Source organism: Bombyx mandarina, chromosome 19, assembly GCF_030267445.1.
Source record: "Bombyx mandarina strain Sakado chromosome 19, ASM3026744v2".
Classification (NCBI taxonomy): Eukaryota; Metazoa; Arthropoda; class Insecta; order Lepidoptera; family Bombycidae; genus Bombyx; species Bombyx mandarina.
Genome location: NC_143225.1, coordinates 3,127,924 through 3,147,687, shown reverse-complemented (window position 1 = coordinate 3,147,687; position 19,764 = coordinate 3,127,924). Strand labels below are relative to the sequence as shown.

The 19,764-nt window shown below is 37.9% G+C and overlaps 1 protein-coding gene across 2 annotated transcripts in view; it reads left to right on the top strand.

Annotated features, from left to right (window-relative positions):
* The window catches only part of LOC114239481 (uncharacterized), a 44,739-nt gene that overhangs the window by 1,885 nt on the left and 23,090 nt on the right, over nt 1-19,764 (top strand). The window contains exons 2-5 of one of the 2 annotated variants that reach the window (XM_028169689.2): nt 10,562-10,680; nt 14,048-14,166; nt 14,926-15,124; nt 15,684-15,897. In XM_028169689.2, coding sequence (XP_028025490.2) covers nt 10,661-10,680; nt 14,048-14,166; nt 14,926-15,124; nt 15,684-15,897 — 552 coding nt within the window. In that variant the 5' untranslated portion in view covers nt 10,562-10,660. Of the gene's footprint in view, nt 1-10,561; nt 10,681-14,047; nt 14,167-14,910; nt 15,125-15,683; nt 15,898-19,764 lie in introns of both variants that reach the window. The other variant, XM_028169688.2, reaches the window with a different exon arrangement.

The following is a 19,764-nucleotide window of genomic DNA, read 5'->3' as shown; positions in this document are numbered from 1 at the left end:
TTAATATGTACAGGACGCATAGGAAGATTATTAGTATTTGGACACGTCATTTCGGATCCTCCTGATCCACTAACGGTGCTTTTAGGTACCCCAAGCACCGGTCATCGTTCTCGTCGAACCCGTCGCTTGCGACGAAGGACTCAGCGAGTAAATTAACCCACAGACACAGCCCACTGAGTTTCTCGCCGGATCTTCTCAGTGGGTCGCGTTTCCAATCCGGTGGTAGATTCTGCGAAGCACGGCTCTTGCTAGGGTTAGTGTTAGCAACGTCGTCAGGTTTGAGCCCCGTGAGCTCACCTACTTGTAAGGGTTACGCTGAAATGTCTTCTCATGGCTATCAGCTTAGAAAAAAAAAGTATTTGAACAGGATCGTATCCATTGATTAGTAGTTCATCATTATATCAACTGGATCGATATAAGATTTATTGACTCTCTGAAAATAGTTATTATATATTTATTTACCTATAAGTAAACTCTCTTTATTTCAATGTATTGTTTTTGTTTAATAGTTTCGCGTATGTACTTTTGGAATGGTTTCCGATGTAATAATGTAATCAAAACAGATGGCGCGCATGTAATCTATTGTTTTAAACAGAAACTAAAGAAGCGTGTTCCGTAGCCAGTTTTAATATGTTCTTCAATTTGTAGGCAACGAAATGGGAATATACTTGTTTGGAGATTTTAAAATATTAATCAAATCTGTACGTATGTGTATAGGATCATTTTTTTTAATATTCTAAAACACAATGTTATTTTGGTTTATTTACGTTTTTGCGGACTTGTGCAAAGTCAAGCAGACTAACGTAGTCTAACATTACGTTTTTATGCAATTCAGAAAGACTGACAGTGTAAAGATCGCATCGCAGTCACGAAACGGGATCCTTTGAATGAAGAATTCGGATGAGCAGTGATGGATTTAGGTTTGATGCCGACCTAGGCCCTATTTATCGCGCCACCCTTAATTTTAGTCATTTTATTTATTTTGATGCAATATTTTTATTTTCAATTTAAAATAACTTTATAATTTATTTTATAGAACTTAATCTGAATTCATTTTCAAATGAGGTTGTCTTTTTTTTTCATTTCTGAATTTTTGACCCATTGAAAATTTGGTTTCCCTCAAATCATGCCGCCTTAGACGTAAAACCATCAGTGTGGATGAAACCGCTCTGAGTTAAAGGTAAGGCATTGGACCACAGACTATTATCAGTATATTGGAATGACACACATTGATAAAAATTTAGATTATATTTCAATTATGTTTTTTTTGGATCGCTGCCAACTTAGATTTCAGCTGAGGCGCCTTGTCAATTATTGAATGTACAATTTAGCGAATTATTTTCTGTTTTTTTGAAGTAGTAAAATAACGATTTCGACTAGCAGAACGATTCCCTGACGATCTGTATGCAATAAGTATGAGATACAGAGAGAGTTGCTATTTATTTAATAGCGTTTTGTTTTTGACATATGGAGAAGTTAAGAATTGTTGCTATGACGATTTGAAAGTAAACCTTAAAGTTGTTTTATCTAAAAAGATTAAAAATTATATCATACGAGGATGTAAGCCCACTCGCGGCCTACAGATTATTCAAGATTACGCCAAAAAGGCGATCATTATTTATCATCTTAATTAATTTATTTTATCATTATTAGTATTTTGAATTAAATTTGTGTTTTCAACGTCTACCATAGTTATTATTAGACGTTCAAACTTGAAGCAATATTGAATTATGAAAATAAAACAATTAAAACAACTTCGCTCCTCTCATTCCCGCCAAAAGTCAAATAGTTGTTTGTTTACATATCCATCAGTATCTATGTGACATTTGGATTTAGCAATCAAAGGTCAAACTAAAAAAAAGAACGTAATACAGTTCGGTTTTTAAATTACGATTTGAGTTGAAACAACAATAAAATTGGAGTCAAACGGATAGAACACAAACTTTCTTCCATTATGAATGGTTAATTGCGTTACGTAAATTTAATTTTACGCGCAATATTTGCTTTTGTACTCTCCGCGGTTCGCTTCAGATCTTAAGCGAACGTTGAATTAGCGGGAGGCTTTGAATGGGACAAAGCTATGTATAAAGATAAACTGTTGTTACCCGCCGCTTCGCCCGAGTGGATATGGCGATGTATCAGTGTAGTTACCCGCGGGAATTAGATGTTTTTTTGGGATAAAAGGTAGCCTATTCCACTTTTTTAAGCTAAAAGTATCACTTTAAAAAACATGTCAACCCTGTGCTCCGTTTTGACGTGAAAGGAGGACAAACAAACAAATGCACATTCACATTTATGATATTAGTATGTATAATAGAGATTGAGTATTCCTTGTTAAGTATCATTTATTCTGCATTATCATTAAACATACCTATACTTAAACACAAAAGCCATAGAATAAGTAAAAAAAACTTTTTTATTACAATATTTAAACTTTTAAAGATACTAGTGGTCCCGCAGTAGTCGAAATTCGACTATAATTAATTGGAATTGTAAGTTTTTACACTATTATGATTGTATTTTATACTTCTATAATTACAAATTTCACCAAGACTATACTATAAAAAATATTAACAAAGCCAAACCATATTTAATCTATTCTCAACTTGACAACAGACGTCAAGAACAAAAGTTTGACAATAAATAGTATGCATGCATGTGCGCGTCAAGTATATGGTATGTAGTGTGTGTAATGTTTTCTTTATTGATTTAATGTAACTTTATGCATTATTTTATAAAAATATTAGCATTGTGCACTTCTTCTCTATATTCTCTATAAGTATGGAAAATTTCATACTCCTCCGTCCGCACAATTTTCGTAAAAAGGGATACAAAGTTTTTACTTCACGTATTAATATATAGATACAAGATAAAGAGCTCCTCGTAAATCTTAATTTTTAATTTACACCATAATAAATAGTTGAGATATATGATTTTAAATTTACACATTCGTTAATTGAGATTTAAAAAAAATTTGTTAAAATATATTTTAACCATCTTATTAAATCTCAATTTTTTATTTTCACAAACATATCTTTCTAGTCATATTTTTCAAATCTCCCATTGACACTAACTGTCTTTCAACTGATGTCTGACTTTTTTTTTAGTGTTGCTAAATGAAACAAAAAGTATTCTATCATAATATTCGTCATACAATAAATAAATATAACTGAGTTTTTGACCTCACGTGTCACAAGTGGAAAGGATGACAGCATTCGCGTTATGATGCCCATGGGCTCCAGTAACTAATTATTACGCAAAAAAATAGAAAGCTTTTTATTTTATTTTAATTACAAATAACCATTTTGTGTCTATGTAGATAGAGGCTTAGATTCTCTTATTGTTTTGCATGACGGGTGGGCCATATCTGTGGTTCCAGGAAGCTTCATGCGCAAGTCATACTGAAAAGCTTTGATGACTGGTACAGTCAGGAACTCCCACAGTACGAGTCATATAAGTAAAGTACCATGAGGGTACGCTGAGGGTTCTAGCGAGATTTACACGACGCTAAGTTGTGAAGGCACGTATATGAGCTGAGTCTCCCTCCTAATCTGCAAGTGTTGTAAGGAGGAAGAGGAATCCTAGTCTAGAGGAATCATACGGTATGACTGCAGTGCATTAGGCAGCAAAATACCCAGCTCTTACAAAACAGATTCTTTGGCCTGAGGTGAATAAAAATATGTCCAAAGAAAACGAACTATTTTATGCTGAATTTAAGCTTGGTCGCAGATAATTTAATATTCCAGAAAAGTCACAAAAGAGATACATGGGCACTATGATGAATAGCTCTACTACTCTTTTTCTTTTAATATTGCTTGGGTAATGGACGAGCTCATGACCCACCTGCTGTTAACTGGTTACCGGAGCCCATAGTCATTTTTTTTATTGCTTAGATGGGTGGGCGAGTTCACGGCCTACCTGATGTTAAGTGGTTACCGGAGCCCATAGATATCTACAACGTAAATGCGCCACCCAGTTTGAGATACGAGTTCTAAGGTCTCAGTATAGTTACAACGGCTGCTCCGCCCTTCAAACCGAAACGCATTACCGCTTTACGGCAGAAATAGGCAAGGTGGTGGTACCTACCCGTGCGGACTCACAAGAGGTCCTACCACCAGTATTAACAATATTATAACACAGAGTGGTGTTTCAAAACAGAGCAAATCTTTACGCATTGCATTAAATAATGCGTGTATAATAAAGTATACTATCTGTTTATCAGTTAAATTTCTGGATGTTTTCATAAATTCCCAGTTACATCAGCTAGCCGCAGCATGATCGTCTGACTAAGGATCACGTTTTCTTAACGAGATGCATTGTAGCAATGACTTTGGTAATCTAACGGGCCAGTACTTGTAATGAGCTATCATGATGTCCTTAAATGTCGTCGCTCAGGATTTTAGATGACCTTGTTGTCAGACATCGTTTTGCCGTTTTTTAGAAGCTTAACTACTAGTAGGTGGTTGTATTTATATTGCCCTTGCTGACGGGCATAAAGTCGATATGACGGTGAGTGGTTACCGTCATTTATGGACGTCAGCAATCCCAGGGTTAGAGCGAATGCTCTGTTTACCGCTAAGTGCTCACTGAAGCTTCGTTTGAAGAAGGACTTGTTTTAGTGCTTAGGAAACACCGTAGAGGGGAGTTCATTTCAAAGCTGGATGTTACATGGCAAAAAGATCTCTGGAGACGCTCTGTCGGTGAAACGAGATGATGGGATCATCTCATACAATTCCTCAGGGCACTCTCCATGGAACAACAACAACAAAATACAGGCAGTACCAAATTCCAGCTGCAGACCGAAAATCGAAGCCGCCACCACCCTGTCTATTTCTGCCGTGAAGTAGTAATGCGTTTCGTTTTTGAAGATGGGGCAGCCGTTGTCCTGAAAAACAGAGACTAGAGTTTGTGTCTTAAAGTGTGCTAAGAATTAAGAAATCACCGAAGTGCAGATGGCGAACAACCCTAGTGGGCTCGCAGGAGTCGCAGGCGGTAATATAAGATATGCGTTGCGAGTATTACAAAAATGTGGAAAAAATTTATACCTACGTACAGCAATAAATTCATATGTCATATTATAGACAAACCTGATTGTCAAAATGTTATTATTAACAATAATGTATTTTATAATAATGATAAGGATATTGATGGTTTTACAACAAAAGCTGGGCTTTGTTACGATGCTATAAATAATTTTCTCAAATAGAAGGCATCTTATAAAAGATACTTGATCGAAAATCCGATTGTAAACATATTAAGTGCGTATTGACATTTCGAATAGAATGTAAATCGATATCTGAATTCGATATATCGTTATAATTACGTTTCTCAATCGTATTATATTTCGAAATGTACAGTCACGCGTTAATAGCATTAGTTCGATCATTCGATCACGAATCAATTCATTGAACACTTCTTCAGTATTCGAATAAAAAATATTAATATGTCAATAAAGCGTGAATACGGAGGGTTAGCGTGGTATGGACATGTGATGGGTAGGAGACTATGACTAGGAGATGTATGGAAATGGTAGTGCAAGGTAGAGGGGGATGAGGTCGACCGAAGAAGACTTGGATGGAGTGTGTGAATGACGATATGAGAGAGAGAGGAGTGAGTGTTGAGATGACGGCTGATAGAAGAGAATGGAAAAACAAAAAAAGCAGTGCCAACCCCACCAAGTGGGATAAGGTAGAGAAAAAGATGAGATGTCAATAAAGTGTGAATATTAGACAAACAATAATAGCAAGATCCTAACTTATTGAGTTATCGAACCACCAATTTGCTTTTCCCTATCGTCACAGGAAAGGCGCTTTTCTTCAGTTTCCTTCCTAAATAACGTTATTAAACCCTACATTTGCTGTGATATTTGAATGGGTTTGGTGGTGCCGTAGTTAGCGATCCTGATTAATGCGCCGAGGGTCGTGGGTTCGATTCTCACACCAGGCAAATTTTGTGTGATCAATAGATTTGTTTGCCCTTTGTCTGAGTGTTTATTATCTATATAAGTATATATAAACATATATAAGTATGTTTATCAGTCTCTGGTACCCATAACACAGGGAATCCTAAATTTGGGCCGGATGACAGTGCTTGATTTGTTCCCAGTTTTTATTATTATTATTATCATACAAAGACAAGCAGTATTCGTTTAAAAACCTTTTCTTCAAATTGATTAGTACATTACTCAGAGGTAGGTATGAACTTGACTGTGCTTATAGTATTGCTCCGACGTCATTGAGCGATTAATGAAATAAAAAAATCTCAACATTTCTGTTTCACCTTAAGTAACATCAAAGTTCAGGGTAGGGTCAATGGTAAAAGATCTCGTGAACCAAGCCCCATGTGCTGGATTGATCAGGTGAAAGACCTTAAGAAAACCCCATTTATCGAGTGCGTGCGTGAAGCCTCAGTTCGCAAACGATGGAAAACATCTGACAAGGCTTTAATAAACAAGAATTCCACATGACCACGACTGCTCTGCCAAGAGCCGACTATGGTGGTATACCGACTATAATGACGAACATCAAAGTAAATATGAAAAGGGGTTAGCAAATTTCATGACTTGCACGCATGTTCCCAGTTATTTGATATCAAATGAGCTATATGAACATCTGCCCGTCTTAGCTAATCAATAGATAAATGCTTACCACATTTGGTGTCTTGCCACATAGAGTTTGAAATACCAGTAATAATTGGCATGATTCTTATGTTCCCAGCGGCTTTGGCGATTGTTTGATATCAATGAGCCATATGAACATCTGCGCGTCTTAGCTGATCAATAGACAAATGCTTACCACATTTGGTGCCTTGCAACATAGCGTTTGTAATACCAGTAATAAATCGCATGATTCTTTTATGCAGCCCAACCAATCGTATACCAGTAGAAGCTAAGCAAACATTGAATTGGAAGTTTGTTTGTTTTGAACTAATCTTAAAACCGACACGTTCAATAATTGATTTACCGCGAGTCAATTAATTAAACAACCAATTTCATAGCAATACGATCAGGCAATATTGATTATTCAAATATCCTTGTATGATTATTTTGAATGACTTCATTAGCTTATTATTATATTGGCTCAGTAATTTTAAAAGCCTAAAGGCAAACAATAGCATTAATTGAATTTTTGAAAACAGAAAAAAATCATGACATTACGGCAACATTACCTAAAATAAATTCACTGTCAACAATAAAACCACTGTTACCGATATTTAGTTAATAATAAATAGGCAAAGAGTGAACAACTAGGTACATTTTTCTCCTCTAATTGTAATAATACGGAGTTTTATATTTGTAATTAGTTTGGCATGTTTCTTTATATGTAACGGAATCTCTTGGACGTAATTTTCACGGAATTCAAGACGTTTTATGGACTTTAGCATATGCGTCGGGTGGTCCTATAATGATTATATAGCTTCGCTCTAAAATCCTGATAGGTATCAAAAGGATTAGGAAGGACGCTCAAGGAAGGAAGTAAAAAAAAAGATAAAATTAACTATTGGTTCTGTTAACATTTTTTTTAAATTACTACCTACTACTAACGAAACAAGAAAGAAAATTTAATATATAAAATGAATTTCCATTTTGTGATTCCAAGCACTAGTGCTAATATTAAGTAAGGATAGAAAAAAATACATTTGAATGATCGGCCATATTTTTAATCCGTACTATCATAAAGTAAGGGTGGTATCCTTCGGAAGGTAGACCTATCAATCAAGTCTTAGATATGCCGACATCAGATATGGCCACATTTATGTATATTCGGATTACCTATGGACTCCATTCACTAACTTACAGCAGGCTAAGCATTACCAGCGAAAATCAACTCATTCAGCTGCAAATTAAAATAAATTATATGTTTGAGTGGTAATTATTTAAATTAAAAATAATTTAGCTAAATAAAACAAATCATGAACAAAGAAAAAAAAACTTCTGTCAAATTATATACGAAAGAGGTTTTAATGTTTATCTAATGAAGATTGTAATGTAAGCATTCTCTGGCACTGATGGCCGACATCTGAAGATGTATTTCAATATTCAGTGTTTGAAAGGCAGCGATCGTGATTGAATTAAATAAATCCACATTAACTTATATTAATAGATTGACGTATATTATTGGCGCCACATTTTCATTAAGTACCAGTTTGAAGGGCACGCAAACCGTTATTATATTTTTTGTAGCGGTTAATTGCGAAATGCCGTAGAGACTAGAATAGCACTTACAAAAATTACAAAATCTTTGACATCTATACAAATTCTTTTTCATATAAATGTAATTTTAGCTTTTATTGGTGATAGGACATAGGTACCACCACCCTGACTGTTTTTTATTTTTTTATTGCTTAGATGGGTGGACGAGCTCACAGTCCACCTGGTGTTAAGTGGTTACTGGAACCCATAGACATCTACAATGTAAATGCGCCACCCACCTTGAGATATGAGTTCTAAGGTCTCAGTATAGTTACAAAGGCTGCCCCATCCTTCAAACCGAAACGCATTACTGCTTCACAGCAGAAATAGGCAGGGCGGTGGTACCTACCCGTGCGGACTCACAAGATGTCCTACCACCAGTAAAACCTGTTTCTGCTGAGTAGCAGTCTTGCGTTCGGATTCTAAGAATTGGAAAAGCCGGTTGAAGTCTTATTCTACACGTATGTCTATGTGGCGGTCTAAACGGGTAGAATGGTAGATCCAAGAACCTTCTGTGAACTTTCTTAGTTAGTAAGGAGGCACCTTATTCTACGGCGACGGGGCAACGCAAAGCCGCCGTCTCCTGAAACACGTCTTGTCGGATCCCCGGATTCACTCTCGGTGCTTTTCGCCCTTTCAAGCACCGGTCACAGTTCTCGTCGATTACGAAGATTTCGACGAGTGAACTAACCCATAGACACAGCCCACTGAGTTTCTCGCCGGATCTTTTCAGTGGGTCGCGTTCCCGATTCGGTGGTAGATTCTGCGAAGTGCTGCTCTTACTAGGGCCCTCTTTCTCCTCGCGTCGTTCTCACTGCTGAGAGTCGTGACCATTATAATATATCGACAGGATTTTGCTCCTTGAAATGTCCCGCCAACGCCTCCGATCATTGGCCGCATGAAGGGCGTCGTGGAATGGGATCTCTAGGGGCAAGTGTTAGCAAATTTTCTTAGGTTGAGCCCGTGAACTGACCTACCCGTCCAAGCATAGCTGGAATAGCCTCTTAAGCTACCAACGAATAGGTAGGGAAAAAAAAGGAGATGCAAACCACGCACAGACAGCCTCCTTGACTTCTTATCACACTTGGATAACCTTGAATTGGCCACCGTGCCGTTTATATTAATTTTAAATCTTACATAACAACAAATAAATTCAGGAAGTGAATGTATTCCTTAATATATAATATACTATTCACTTACATAAATGATTAATTTCGGTTATCTCTCGCAAATTTATGACGGATTAATTAGTGAATCTCGTATTACGAATGAATTATTCATAAATTAGAACTGTAAATTAAATGGGCGTATTTGAATTTAGTCTTTTAATTTATACTGTACTGTGATGTAATTTTTTTGTTATGTTATGCTTTTCGTTCTCGTTCCACATTGAACGCCCCAAGCTAGGTGTTTCCCTCTCGTGTTTTATTGTCCCAACGCGTACCGGACACGAATATTTAGAACCCTAAAAACTCAAAGATGAAACCATTTACTATTATAAATAAATAAAAAAAAAAAAAAATACTATCATTTTTGGACATAGGTCCAGGCGAGGTAAAATGACTACATAGAGCGCCTTCTCGTTCAGGGCAAAGTAGAAGGCACTAGACCGCGTGGAAGTTTGCCCATACGATGCGACCAAGTCAAGTCGGCAGTTTGCTGTTTGCATGAGTATGCCAGACTCACTACAAACCCGAAGGAGTGGCGATTGCTCGTGAGGCACATAACATCGGCCCACAGCAATGATGCTGAATGGCGGTCACGACCGCTCTGACAGGAGTGATACGACAAAGGAGAAAGGAGACATAATTAAAACTACTTTTAAGTTTCGAGTACTTTACAGTTTTCGTGGTCACGGACGACTAAGGTGTTGAGGTGTTAAGGCGACCAAACAATTTTTTTCATATATTGAGAAAGCCCGATACCCATCAAAGAGAGCACTGATCTGGAAAGTGTCTGGAAAAAGGAAGAGAGGCCGCCCCAGAACAACTTGGCGTCGCTCGGTGGAGCAGGAGCTAGATGTCTTGAGCATGACGTGGGAGGAGCTAGAACAGACTGCCCAAGACCGATATAAATGGAAAAATTTGATTCGAGCCCTACACCCCAGCAGAGGGTAATAGGAAATAATGATGATGATGACCTAATCGTTGGTAGTCTAAGGGACTATTCCAAATTCAGCTTCGTTTGGTGCACTTACGGGCTCAGCCTGAAAGAATTGGCTAATACTAGCCCTAGCAAGAGCAGTGCTACGCTGAATCTATTATCGGATCAGAATCGCGATCCACTGAGAAGATCCAGTGGGTTGCGTCTATAGGGACAATAACAATTCTCTGCACCTGCCTTACGATACAAGTATCCCATGTGTTTCAGGGCGGAGGGCGACGCGAGGGTGGGGAGGCGGCAGGGTGCGGTTGCGGCCGACTTCCGCCCGCGCTGCCGACGCCTTCCCCTCTCCGAGCCCTCGATGATATGCCGCCACCGCTCCTCAGGTATGATCTTGCAATTCGATAATATGATGCCTTTATTAAATTTTTACTGGTGGTAGGACCTCTTGTCAGTCCGCGCGGGTAGCGGGTACCACCACCCTACCTATTTATGCCGTAAAGCAGTAATGCGTTTCGGTTTGAAGGGTGGGGCAGCCGTTGTAACTATACTGAGACTTTAGAACTTATATCTTAAGGTGGGTGGCGTATTTACGTTGTAGATGTCTATGGGCTCCTGTAACCACTTAACACTACCACTCGTCCACCCATCTAAGCAAAAAAAAAAATAAAAAAAAATCTTGAATACTAACTGACAGAAAATCACGAAAGTCCAAAAATTTTGGTATACTTTGTATTGCATGTAGTAGAAAAGAAATTAATTGGTTGCCTGTAAATACGATTTACGGGCCATAGTTCTACGTGATAACGTCAGTAGCAGAACTATTCGAAGTAGCTGTGACGTCACGCGAGAAGATAAATGTGTCACAAGCCAACACTCGGGCCGATCATGCCTCTCTATCGCTTGTTCCGCGCTCTCGCTTGCACGCTCACGCTCAGGCGGAACGTGACACTTTTTCGTGCGTGCAGCCGGTGTTTGTCGATTGATAAGACGTTATCAACGACAAAAATGTTTCTGATAACACCGATAACTCTAGTCTCTAATATTTCATGTAAAATAGTTGTGATTTGATATGATATATGTATGTAGTTTAACAACTAAGAAAAAACACGCTTAAACAGCAAAACCAACTAACTATTAATATCATTTGTTTATCGTGTTAATACTAATTAGGATATTAGAGCGAAGTAACAAAATTATTGTATTGTTATCGGACCTTGATGCGTGTGCAAATTTTTAACTCAATCGGACGACTTGCAGGCCGTAAAATTGAAGTTCAAAGAGGCTGTTGTATACAAACAAACAAAGATACAAAACAAGCTTGTAAAACTACCATAGTTTTTGTAGAAATAAGTTATAGGGAAATTTAAATAGAAGTATCGGTTCAACACTTCCTGAAATATGCTTGACCACGCATCGGACACAAATTACCGAACAATGGAAACACCGAAGACTGATTCATATAAGAATTCCAGATAACCATCATAAGTAATTATAAACTGTATACGAAGGACGTAAAGTACAATTTCCTTATTACTTATTTTCTAATGGACTTCGGTAAGGTCTTTGACTTTGAAGATATTATGCATGACGCGTACGAATTAAGATATTTATCACAAAGCCAACGAGAAACGCAATAAATTCATTTTGCAGTAGTAATGCAATAATAAATTATGATTACGTAAAGGATAAATAGCTTGAGGTTTTTGTTATTGTTGAGACTGGTTTTAAGGTCATAGGTTTTTCCGAAGAAGTCGTCGTGGCCTAAAGGATAAGACGTCCGGTGCATTCATGTTGAGCGATGCACCGGTGTTCGAATCTCGCAGGCGGGTACCAATTTTTCTAATGAAATATGTACTTAACAAATGTTCACGATTGACTTCCACGGTGAAGGAATAACATCGTGTAATAAAAATGAAACCCGCAAAATTATAATTTGCGTAATTACTGGTGGTAGGACCTCTTGTAAGTCCGCGCGGGTAGGTACCACCGCCCTGCTTGTTTCTGCCGTGAAGCAGTAACGCGTTTCGATTTGAAGGGTGGAAGCCGTTGTCACTATACTTGAGACCTTAGAACTTATATCTCAAGGTGGGTGGCGCATTTACGTTGTAGATGTCTATGGGCTCCAGTAACCACTTAGCACCAGGTGGGCTGTGAGCTCGTCCACCCATCTAAGCAATAAAAAAAAAAAACCCGGCAGATTAGGGTTGCTTAATTACCCAGACTGTATTCTACTTAATTTTCTTGTGTTTCAATCAAAATCCTTTATCTGTGAGCTTAGTGTGAGTTTTCTAACGTTCTTGACAGCGTAAAAGTTAACTCAAATTTGTATGGTAAACGTTTGGCTACGTTTACCGCTAGGGACACTGTTCCAACTGCATACTACAAATTTGAGTTAATTCGCTAGGGGCATTATTTCAACTGCATACAAAGAGTTAACTTTTACGCTATCGAGAACGTTAAAAAAACTCACACAGAGTACACAGTACGGCTGTTTGTTTGAATTGCAATTTTATAACTACGACAAGACACGTTACATGTAATGAAAAACATTTTGATTTTGCCGTCTTCGTACCGAATTAAGTTTTTTGAACGAAGTTCCTTACGGCAGGCTTGGAGGGGATAGGGATTTTGCTGCGCGACCGAACTGAAAAAAATGTGATAGTAAAACCATAAGAAAAAATCCGTGGAAAAAAGTCCGTGGAATAAAACCGTTAAATGAGACGTGCGCAGGCGCGACAGTCGCATACACAAGCGAGTAGTGTATAATACCTTTCTCTTTCTCCTTCTTTCTTTTCGTTCTCTCATCCATTCTCTCTCTATTTTGTAATTACATATTTCTATTTCTATGTAATTTTATGTTGTCAAACAAAAATAAAGAGACATATTTTGTTATGTTAATTGATAATTTGAATTACGATTTTTTTTTTATTTTACGTAATTTATTATTCCCTAAAATACTGAATTTCCTAAATACTTTCCTGTACTTAAATAAAAAATAATCAGCAAAATTTAAGAGAAAAATCAAGGAAACCAACATAAAATTGAGCACGTTTTTTTTTTGCAAATTGTGTCGATTCTATATTAGCCGAAGGAACTGTTACTTCGTTCCTACCTGGTGTCCCACGACACCACATCTTTTTTCAATTAATGATTGTTTCCCTAGTCGTTTTTTGTTGAGTCGAACAACGATAATAATTCTTGCTAAGCTCGTATTTAATGAATTAAAGAAAATTCTTTATTGCACAAAATAGTGTACAAAAGCTTACTTAACGCCATGCAGGCATTCTCTTCCAGTTAACCCTCGTGGATGAAGTGAAAGATTCAAGAAATGCGTAGCTGTGATGAAGTTAATATGTGGCGATAATTTAAAGAATTACAGTAGACATGAGTAAAATGAACACTACGCTATAAATTACATTGACAAAACAAATACATAGATACATACATACAAATACATACAAAGATACATAGATAAGAAATACATATCAAATAAAATCACTACATAGTATAAAACAAAGTCGCTTTCTCTGTCCCTATATCTGCCTGTCCCTATGTGTGCTTAAATCTTTAAAACTACGCAACGGATTTTGATGCGGTTTTTTTTAATAGATAGAGTGATTGAAGAGGAAGCTTTATATGTTTAATAACATCCATTAAATAGTGGAGAAATCAATAATAAATTACAGTTTCAGAAGTAAAGTGAGGGAGGGTCGCTAGTAAATTATATAAACCACGACATTTAATCTACAGGTCCAATCCACTGTATATGGAGGAAGAAGAACAGGAGGTAGTCATAATTGTGGATTCGCTGGAAGAAAGCGTGGGTTCAGCAGAGCACAGTCCGAAGCGAGTGCCGTCTACATCATCAGGTTATTTTTTTCATTGTATATATGTCGGATCGCCTTCACATTGTTATTCCGGAACGAGTAGCGCCATCTGTCATCAAATAGCACATTTTTATTTGTCCCAAGCTTCAGCGCGTAACAATATGTTTATGATTTTTAAATATAATTCTATTCGATTCTATTTCTGTTGTTCATTAATTAAATAAAAAAGTATTCATAGAGTATCATACAAAAAAAATTACTGCAGAAAGGCTGTCCTTTCGAACGACATAAGTTAAGATAGAAATAATCAAGAGACGCCTACCCCATCTGAGCCCACAATGCGCCCTACAATTAATTCAAAGCTTAAACTTTCCTATGTTGTTTGCTAAAAATATCAATCTTAATTCTTGAAACCATGGCTTGCTTTGAAATCTGAAAACAGTGCGCTTAGTGCGAGTTTTTAAGGTTCTCGATAGCGTTAAAGTAAACTAATTTGTTGTCAGTTGTTACAGCGCCCCTAGCGGCAAACGTAGGCAAGCGTTCCGACTCAAATTTGAGTTAACTTTTACGCTATCGAGAACGTTAAGAACTCGCACTAAACACAAAGCAAACGACATCTTAATGGTCAGTTACTGTCGCTCGTGGACCTCAGTAATTTCAGGAAACCGACTACCAGACGGAACGCATAATTCACAGCAGACATTGCTTATATAACTTATAAAATTTGAACATTAATACCTCACAACGATTGGATATTACGAAGCAGTTTTAAAAGCGTTGATTTAGCTTGTATCTGGACAGGGTATGGGAGCGGCGCCGGCAGCCACGGGCGCGTCTCTCCAAGCTTACCAAAGAACGAACCATTCGCAACGGAGCCGCGCGCTTCCGACTCTGACAAGAACGATGGATCTCACAACTGCTCGGATTCCGATGCCAGTCCGGGCTGCACCCTCTCGAGGAGCTTGAAGAATGATATTCGATCTTGCCTAGGGGCCTGCAGGTACGTATCAAAATATATCACATATTCAACTTACTCTAGAAATAACTCTTGAAAAATCTATCTTCTCTATATATAAAAATGAATTTTTTAAATTATGCATAATAAATACATTAAATCATTAGAAAAAAGATTACAGACCCTATCATGTATTTGGCACACACACACTTACTTATACTCTTTGTTTATTTCAAGCTTTTGCTATTGCTTAAAGTCTGTGGTAAAATTGAGAATAGATTGATAATATTTCGAAAATTGTTATTATATAGGTCTATGATAGTCTTTGACAGCAGATCCATAATAATGTTCTGACTTATAATTTAAATGAATTATAGTCGAATTTGGACTACCTGGCAACCACTAGTTTATAGTAAAACCTTAAGCTGAGGTTCTAAATTCTTAGACCTCTTTGTAGTACTTCGATTTGCGTAGTTTATTTATTTATTATTTATTCATTTATTAAGTTGCACCAACAAAGTGATCATCAATACAAAACATTGACAAACTGACAAAAGTAAATAAATAATAAATTGACAATACATAAGCCGTACCGTACCGTCAGATGGGAGAGAGACGTGGGGGAAGTGGTGGAAGCGGCAGTGCGCGGTGCCGGTGGTGTCTCGGCCGCCCGGGCGCGGCTTCACGCGGCTCTTTTGGCACTCCACGACCCACGACCGCGCGTGCCCAACCGCGGACCGACCCTGCCTTACTGCGGGCCTGGAGTACGACCCGGTGACGTCACCATGATGCCCAAGAACACCGAAATGTCCTTACTGGTAAGTGAATGTTTCCCTACTAATTTCAATATTAAAATGTTTCTGTCCTGTGGATGAGATGTGAGAAAACAGTATCGTTCCCTCCCTCCTTACATAACAATGCCGAATCATATTAACAATGTTTATGGTAAGTGATATTAGGTAACAGTAATTCTGTGTTTATGTCTCTGAAACCTTTGAAGATCTTTTAAACCTACAACAGGGTCCTAAATTTCCTGTAATTCTTTAAGCTCCTCTTTCGGCAACACGATGAACCCAGCACCCGGGTTTTACTGGTCTTTTACTGGTGGTAGGACGTTTTCTGAGTCCGCACGGGTAGGTACCACTACCCTGCCTATTTCTGCCGTGAAGGTTTCGGTTTGAAGGATGGAGCAGCCGTACTGCAAAAACTGAGACCTTACAACTCATATCTCAAGGTAGGTGGCAGCATTTACGTTGTAGATGTCTATGGGTTCGTCCACCCACCTAAGTAATAAAAAAGAAAAATTAGGTCATAGTGCATATTTGTTTCTTTTTATGGTGTGGTCTTTAGGTATATTTGTTTGGTTTTCCTAGAATAGAGGAACATTTCTGGTCTGAAACTCCGACACCAGACATGTCTATTACAACTATTTAAGAGTAAAAAAAAACTATTAACGCACAAAGTTATATGAAAAATAATGACTTTATTCCGGCAATAAGTTAATACATCAAAAGGAAATAAAGAAACGATTGAGGTCACTCGTTTATAGCTTAAGAGTTTAGATAATAACGCGAGATTGTGATCCACTTATTTTACTTCATTTTGTTTTTCTTATCGTCGCTCATGGACGATGGCAATGCCAGGGGCAAAGTCAGGCTGCTGCCTACCGCTAAGTACTCTCCGCAAGCCTTGTTTGAAGAAGAACATGTCATACGGGAAACACTGCGGAGAGGTTTTCGTTTCAAAGCAAGGGCGGATCCAGCTTTGGCGCCAGGAGGGGGTCACATAGTCAAATTTTCGATGCGCTCGTTCCCAAACGCTTGCCATCATACAAAGTTATTATATTATATTAAATTAATTAAATATTGAAGGTATTTAGTTACATAAAATCTGTATAGTGACAAAATATATAAATAAAATCATTATGTTCAATTAGTGGTTCACCTAAGTCCTGGAACCAGCTCAGGGGGGGTCATGACCCCATGACCCCCCCCCTGGATCCGCCGTTGTTTCAAAGCCGTATGGTAAGCGCCAGAAAAGATCTCTGGAAGTGCACTATGGATATGAACGGAGTTGTTTCAGGTAGCGTGGATGAACTCTGCTCTGGTGGTGGGCAGTGTGATAGTATTTATATTACTCTTTTGATTTAAATTCAAAAACAATCGTCGTATTTGTATTGGTTTTTACCTAAGATCGGTATGACTCAAAGATAATTTTCACGAGTATAATTCTTTCAATATAATTCTGACGATTCATGATTGATTCGGATAGTAACGTAAAAAGAAAATCTAATACATATTCAACTTCTATTTTATACATGGCTACTATATACATACTATATCCAAGAGCTTACAGCTAATCATCGCACTGTTGGAATTCACTTGCTCTTTTATTTGCAGCCTAGAAATAAGCACAGCAGTAAATTTGTCAATAAAACTGGTTCTGCGCGTATTTTCACGTTATCCAATCCACGCGTTGCTATTCGGCCGCCAAGCTGCCTTGCCGCAAGCATGACCAGTTGCGACAAACGACGCAGCAATGCAACAAAAACTACTTTCTACAATCGCGTTTATTTTGCGACAGATTAATGCACTGGTTTCGCTTTTGTTTCAACCGCGGGCAGCCAAACGCGGTATAGAGCTGCCCACGGGCGCGTAGACCGTGCCGACATGTGGCTGGCCAGAAATGGTGCGTTCACAGTCGAAGATAAATCTCATTGGCGCCAATTAACGATACCGTAATAGTAATAACGTGGGTTGATGATGCCTGATAACAAATTTTCGAAAAGCTTTCCACAGTCAAAGCAGTATTGCGTCTTGTTAATGTGAATAGATATAAAAAGCTCGTCATACGGAAGATCTTCCACCGAACGTGCTTTAGTTCTCGGTAAAACATGTATCTTTTAGATTTCATGTTTTTGCTTACCACTAATTGTTTAGTTTCGCTTATTTCAGACTAACATTCAATCAAGATCGTTTTCGACAACAGCAAACGGATAATAGACAAAAAGATAACTTATAACAAACAACGGATATCTGTCTATATTTTGTTATAAGGAAAAACACAAACGCCATTTTAGCGATATTCCTTTTTTAAAGTTGTGTTATTACTTGCCTGAATTTTTCAGGGCGTAATAGCTCATATCCCGTCAACACTAAATAAATGTTCATCAGCATCATCACTACATAGTATAAAACAAAGTCGCTTTCTCTGTCCCTATGTATGCTTAAATCTTTAAAAATACGCAACTGATTTTGATGCGGTTTTTTTAATAGATAGAGTGATTGAAGAGGAAGGTTTATATGTATAATAACATCCATTAAATAGTGGAGAAATCAATAATAAATTACAGTTTCCGAAGCGAAGCGAGGGCGGGTCGCCAGTCATTAATACAAAAAATAGTGTAAATTAAAACTGGGAATTAGATTTATTTAAAAAAAAAACTCTTACGACTTGTACTCGTCGCCTCTGACCACGATAACTGTAAGCATTCGAAAGTTCTTAAATAATATAAAAACAGTAACAAAGGCGACTTAAACCGACTAAAAAAAATAGGTTTAAGCAAATGCTGTCACTTTGCTTAGACGATACCGCCTTTTAAAATATATAATATTAAGCGTCGCATTTTCATTTCTCGTCATCAGAGGTGAACGCGACTCGATTCGACCCCCAAGCTGCCTTGCCGCGGGCGATGACTCACTGCGTCGAACATCAAGAAATTAGTCATTGCTATTTCATTTACTCACTTTGTCAAATAACACTAGCACAAAGTTACTCATCCCTAGAGGTATATTTTGTGCTTCCTTGTCTTTTTTCTTTTTTTTTCTCCCTACCTAAGCTGATAGCCTTGAGAGGCTATTTCAGCGTAACCTTAACTAGTAGGTGAGCTCACGGGGCTCGAACCGGAGTGATGCTAATACTGACCCTAGGAAGCGCAGTGCTTCGCAGAATCTACCACCGGATCGGAAACGCGACCCACTGAGAAGATCCGGCGAGAAACTCAGTGGGCTGTGTCTATGGGTTAATTTACTCGTCGAGCCCTTCGTCGCAAACGACGGGTTCGACGAGGACGATGACCGGTGTCCTTGTCTGAGAGCCATTGCAATCTTCAAGCGCACCGTAAAGCAATCGACTCACTTGGTGATGCAGAAATTAGCGATAATGATGGCTGAGCCGAGGGTCGTGTGTTTGGTTCCCAAATCGGGCAAAGCTTCGTGTGATGAACAGATAATTTCTCTTTATCTGGATGCTTAATCTATACTCTATACAAATAAGTAAAATTAGAGTGACTGTTTGTAATAATAAAATAATCACTTTTTACTAAATGCTTTTTTTTTTCAATTTTAAAAAAAAATTTGTCTGTCGTTCTGTTTGTCTGTCTGTCTGTTTGTTTCGGCTAATCTCTGGAACGGCTAGACCGATTTTAACGAGACAATCACTGATAAGTAGCTGATGATATACGGAGTAACATAAGCTACTTTTTTTAGACTAGCTTTCAATTGTTGTTCGCGGCATCACCACCGCGGTTAACATCGCGGGACTCAGCTAGTATATTAGTATATTTAAACGTATATAAGTATGTATTTCTGTTTCTGGTTGCCATAGTAGAGTCCCCGATTATTCTTAAGGCTTACATGGTATCTTTAGGGTATTTCCTTCGAAAAGAGCGGTGTAAAGACGATTTC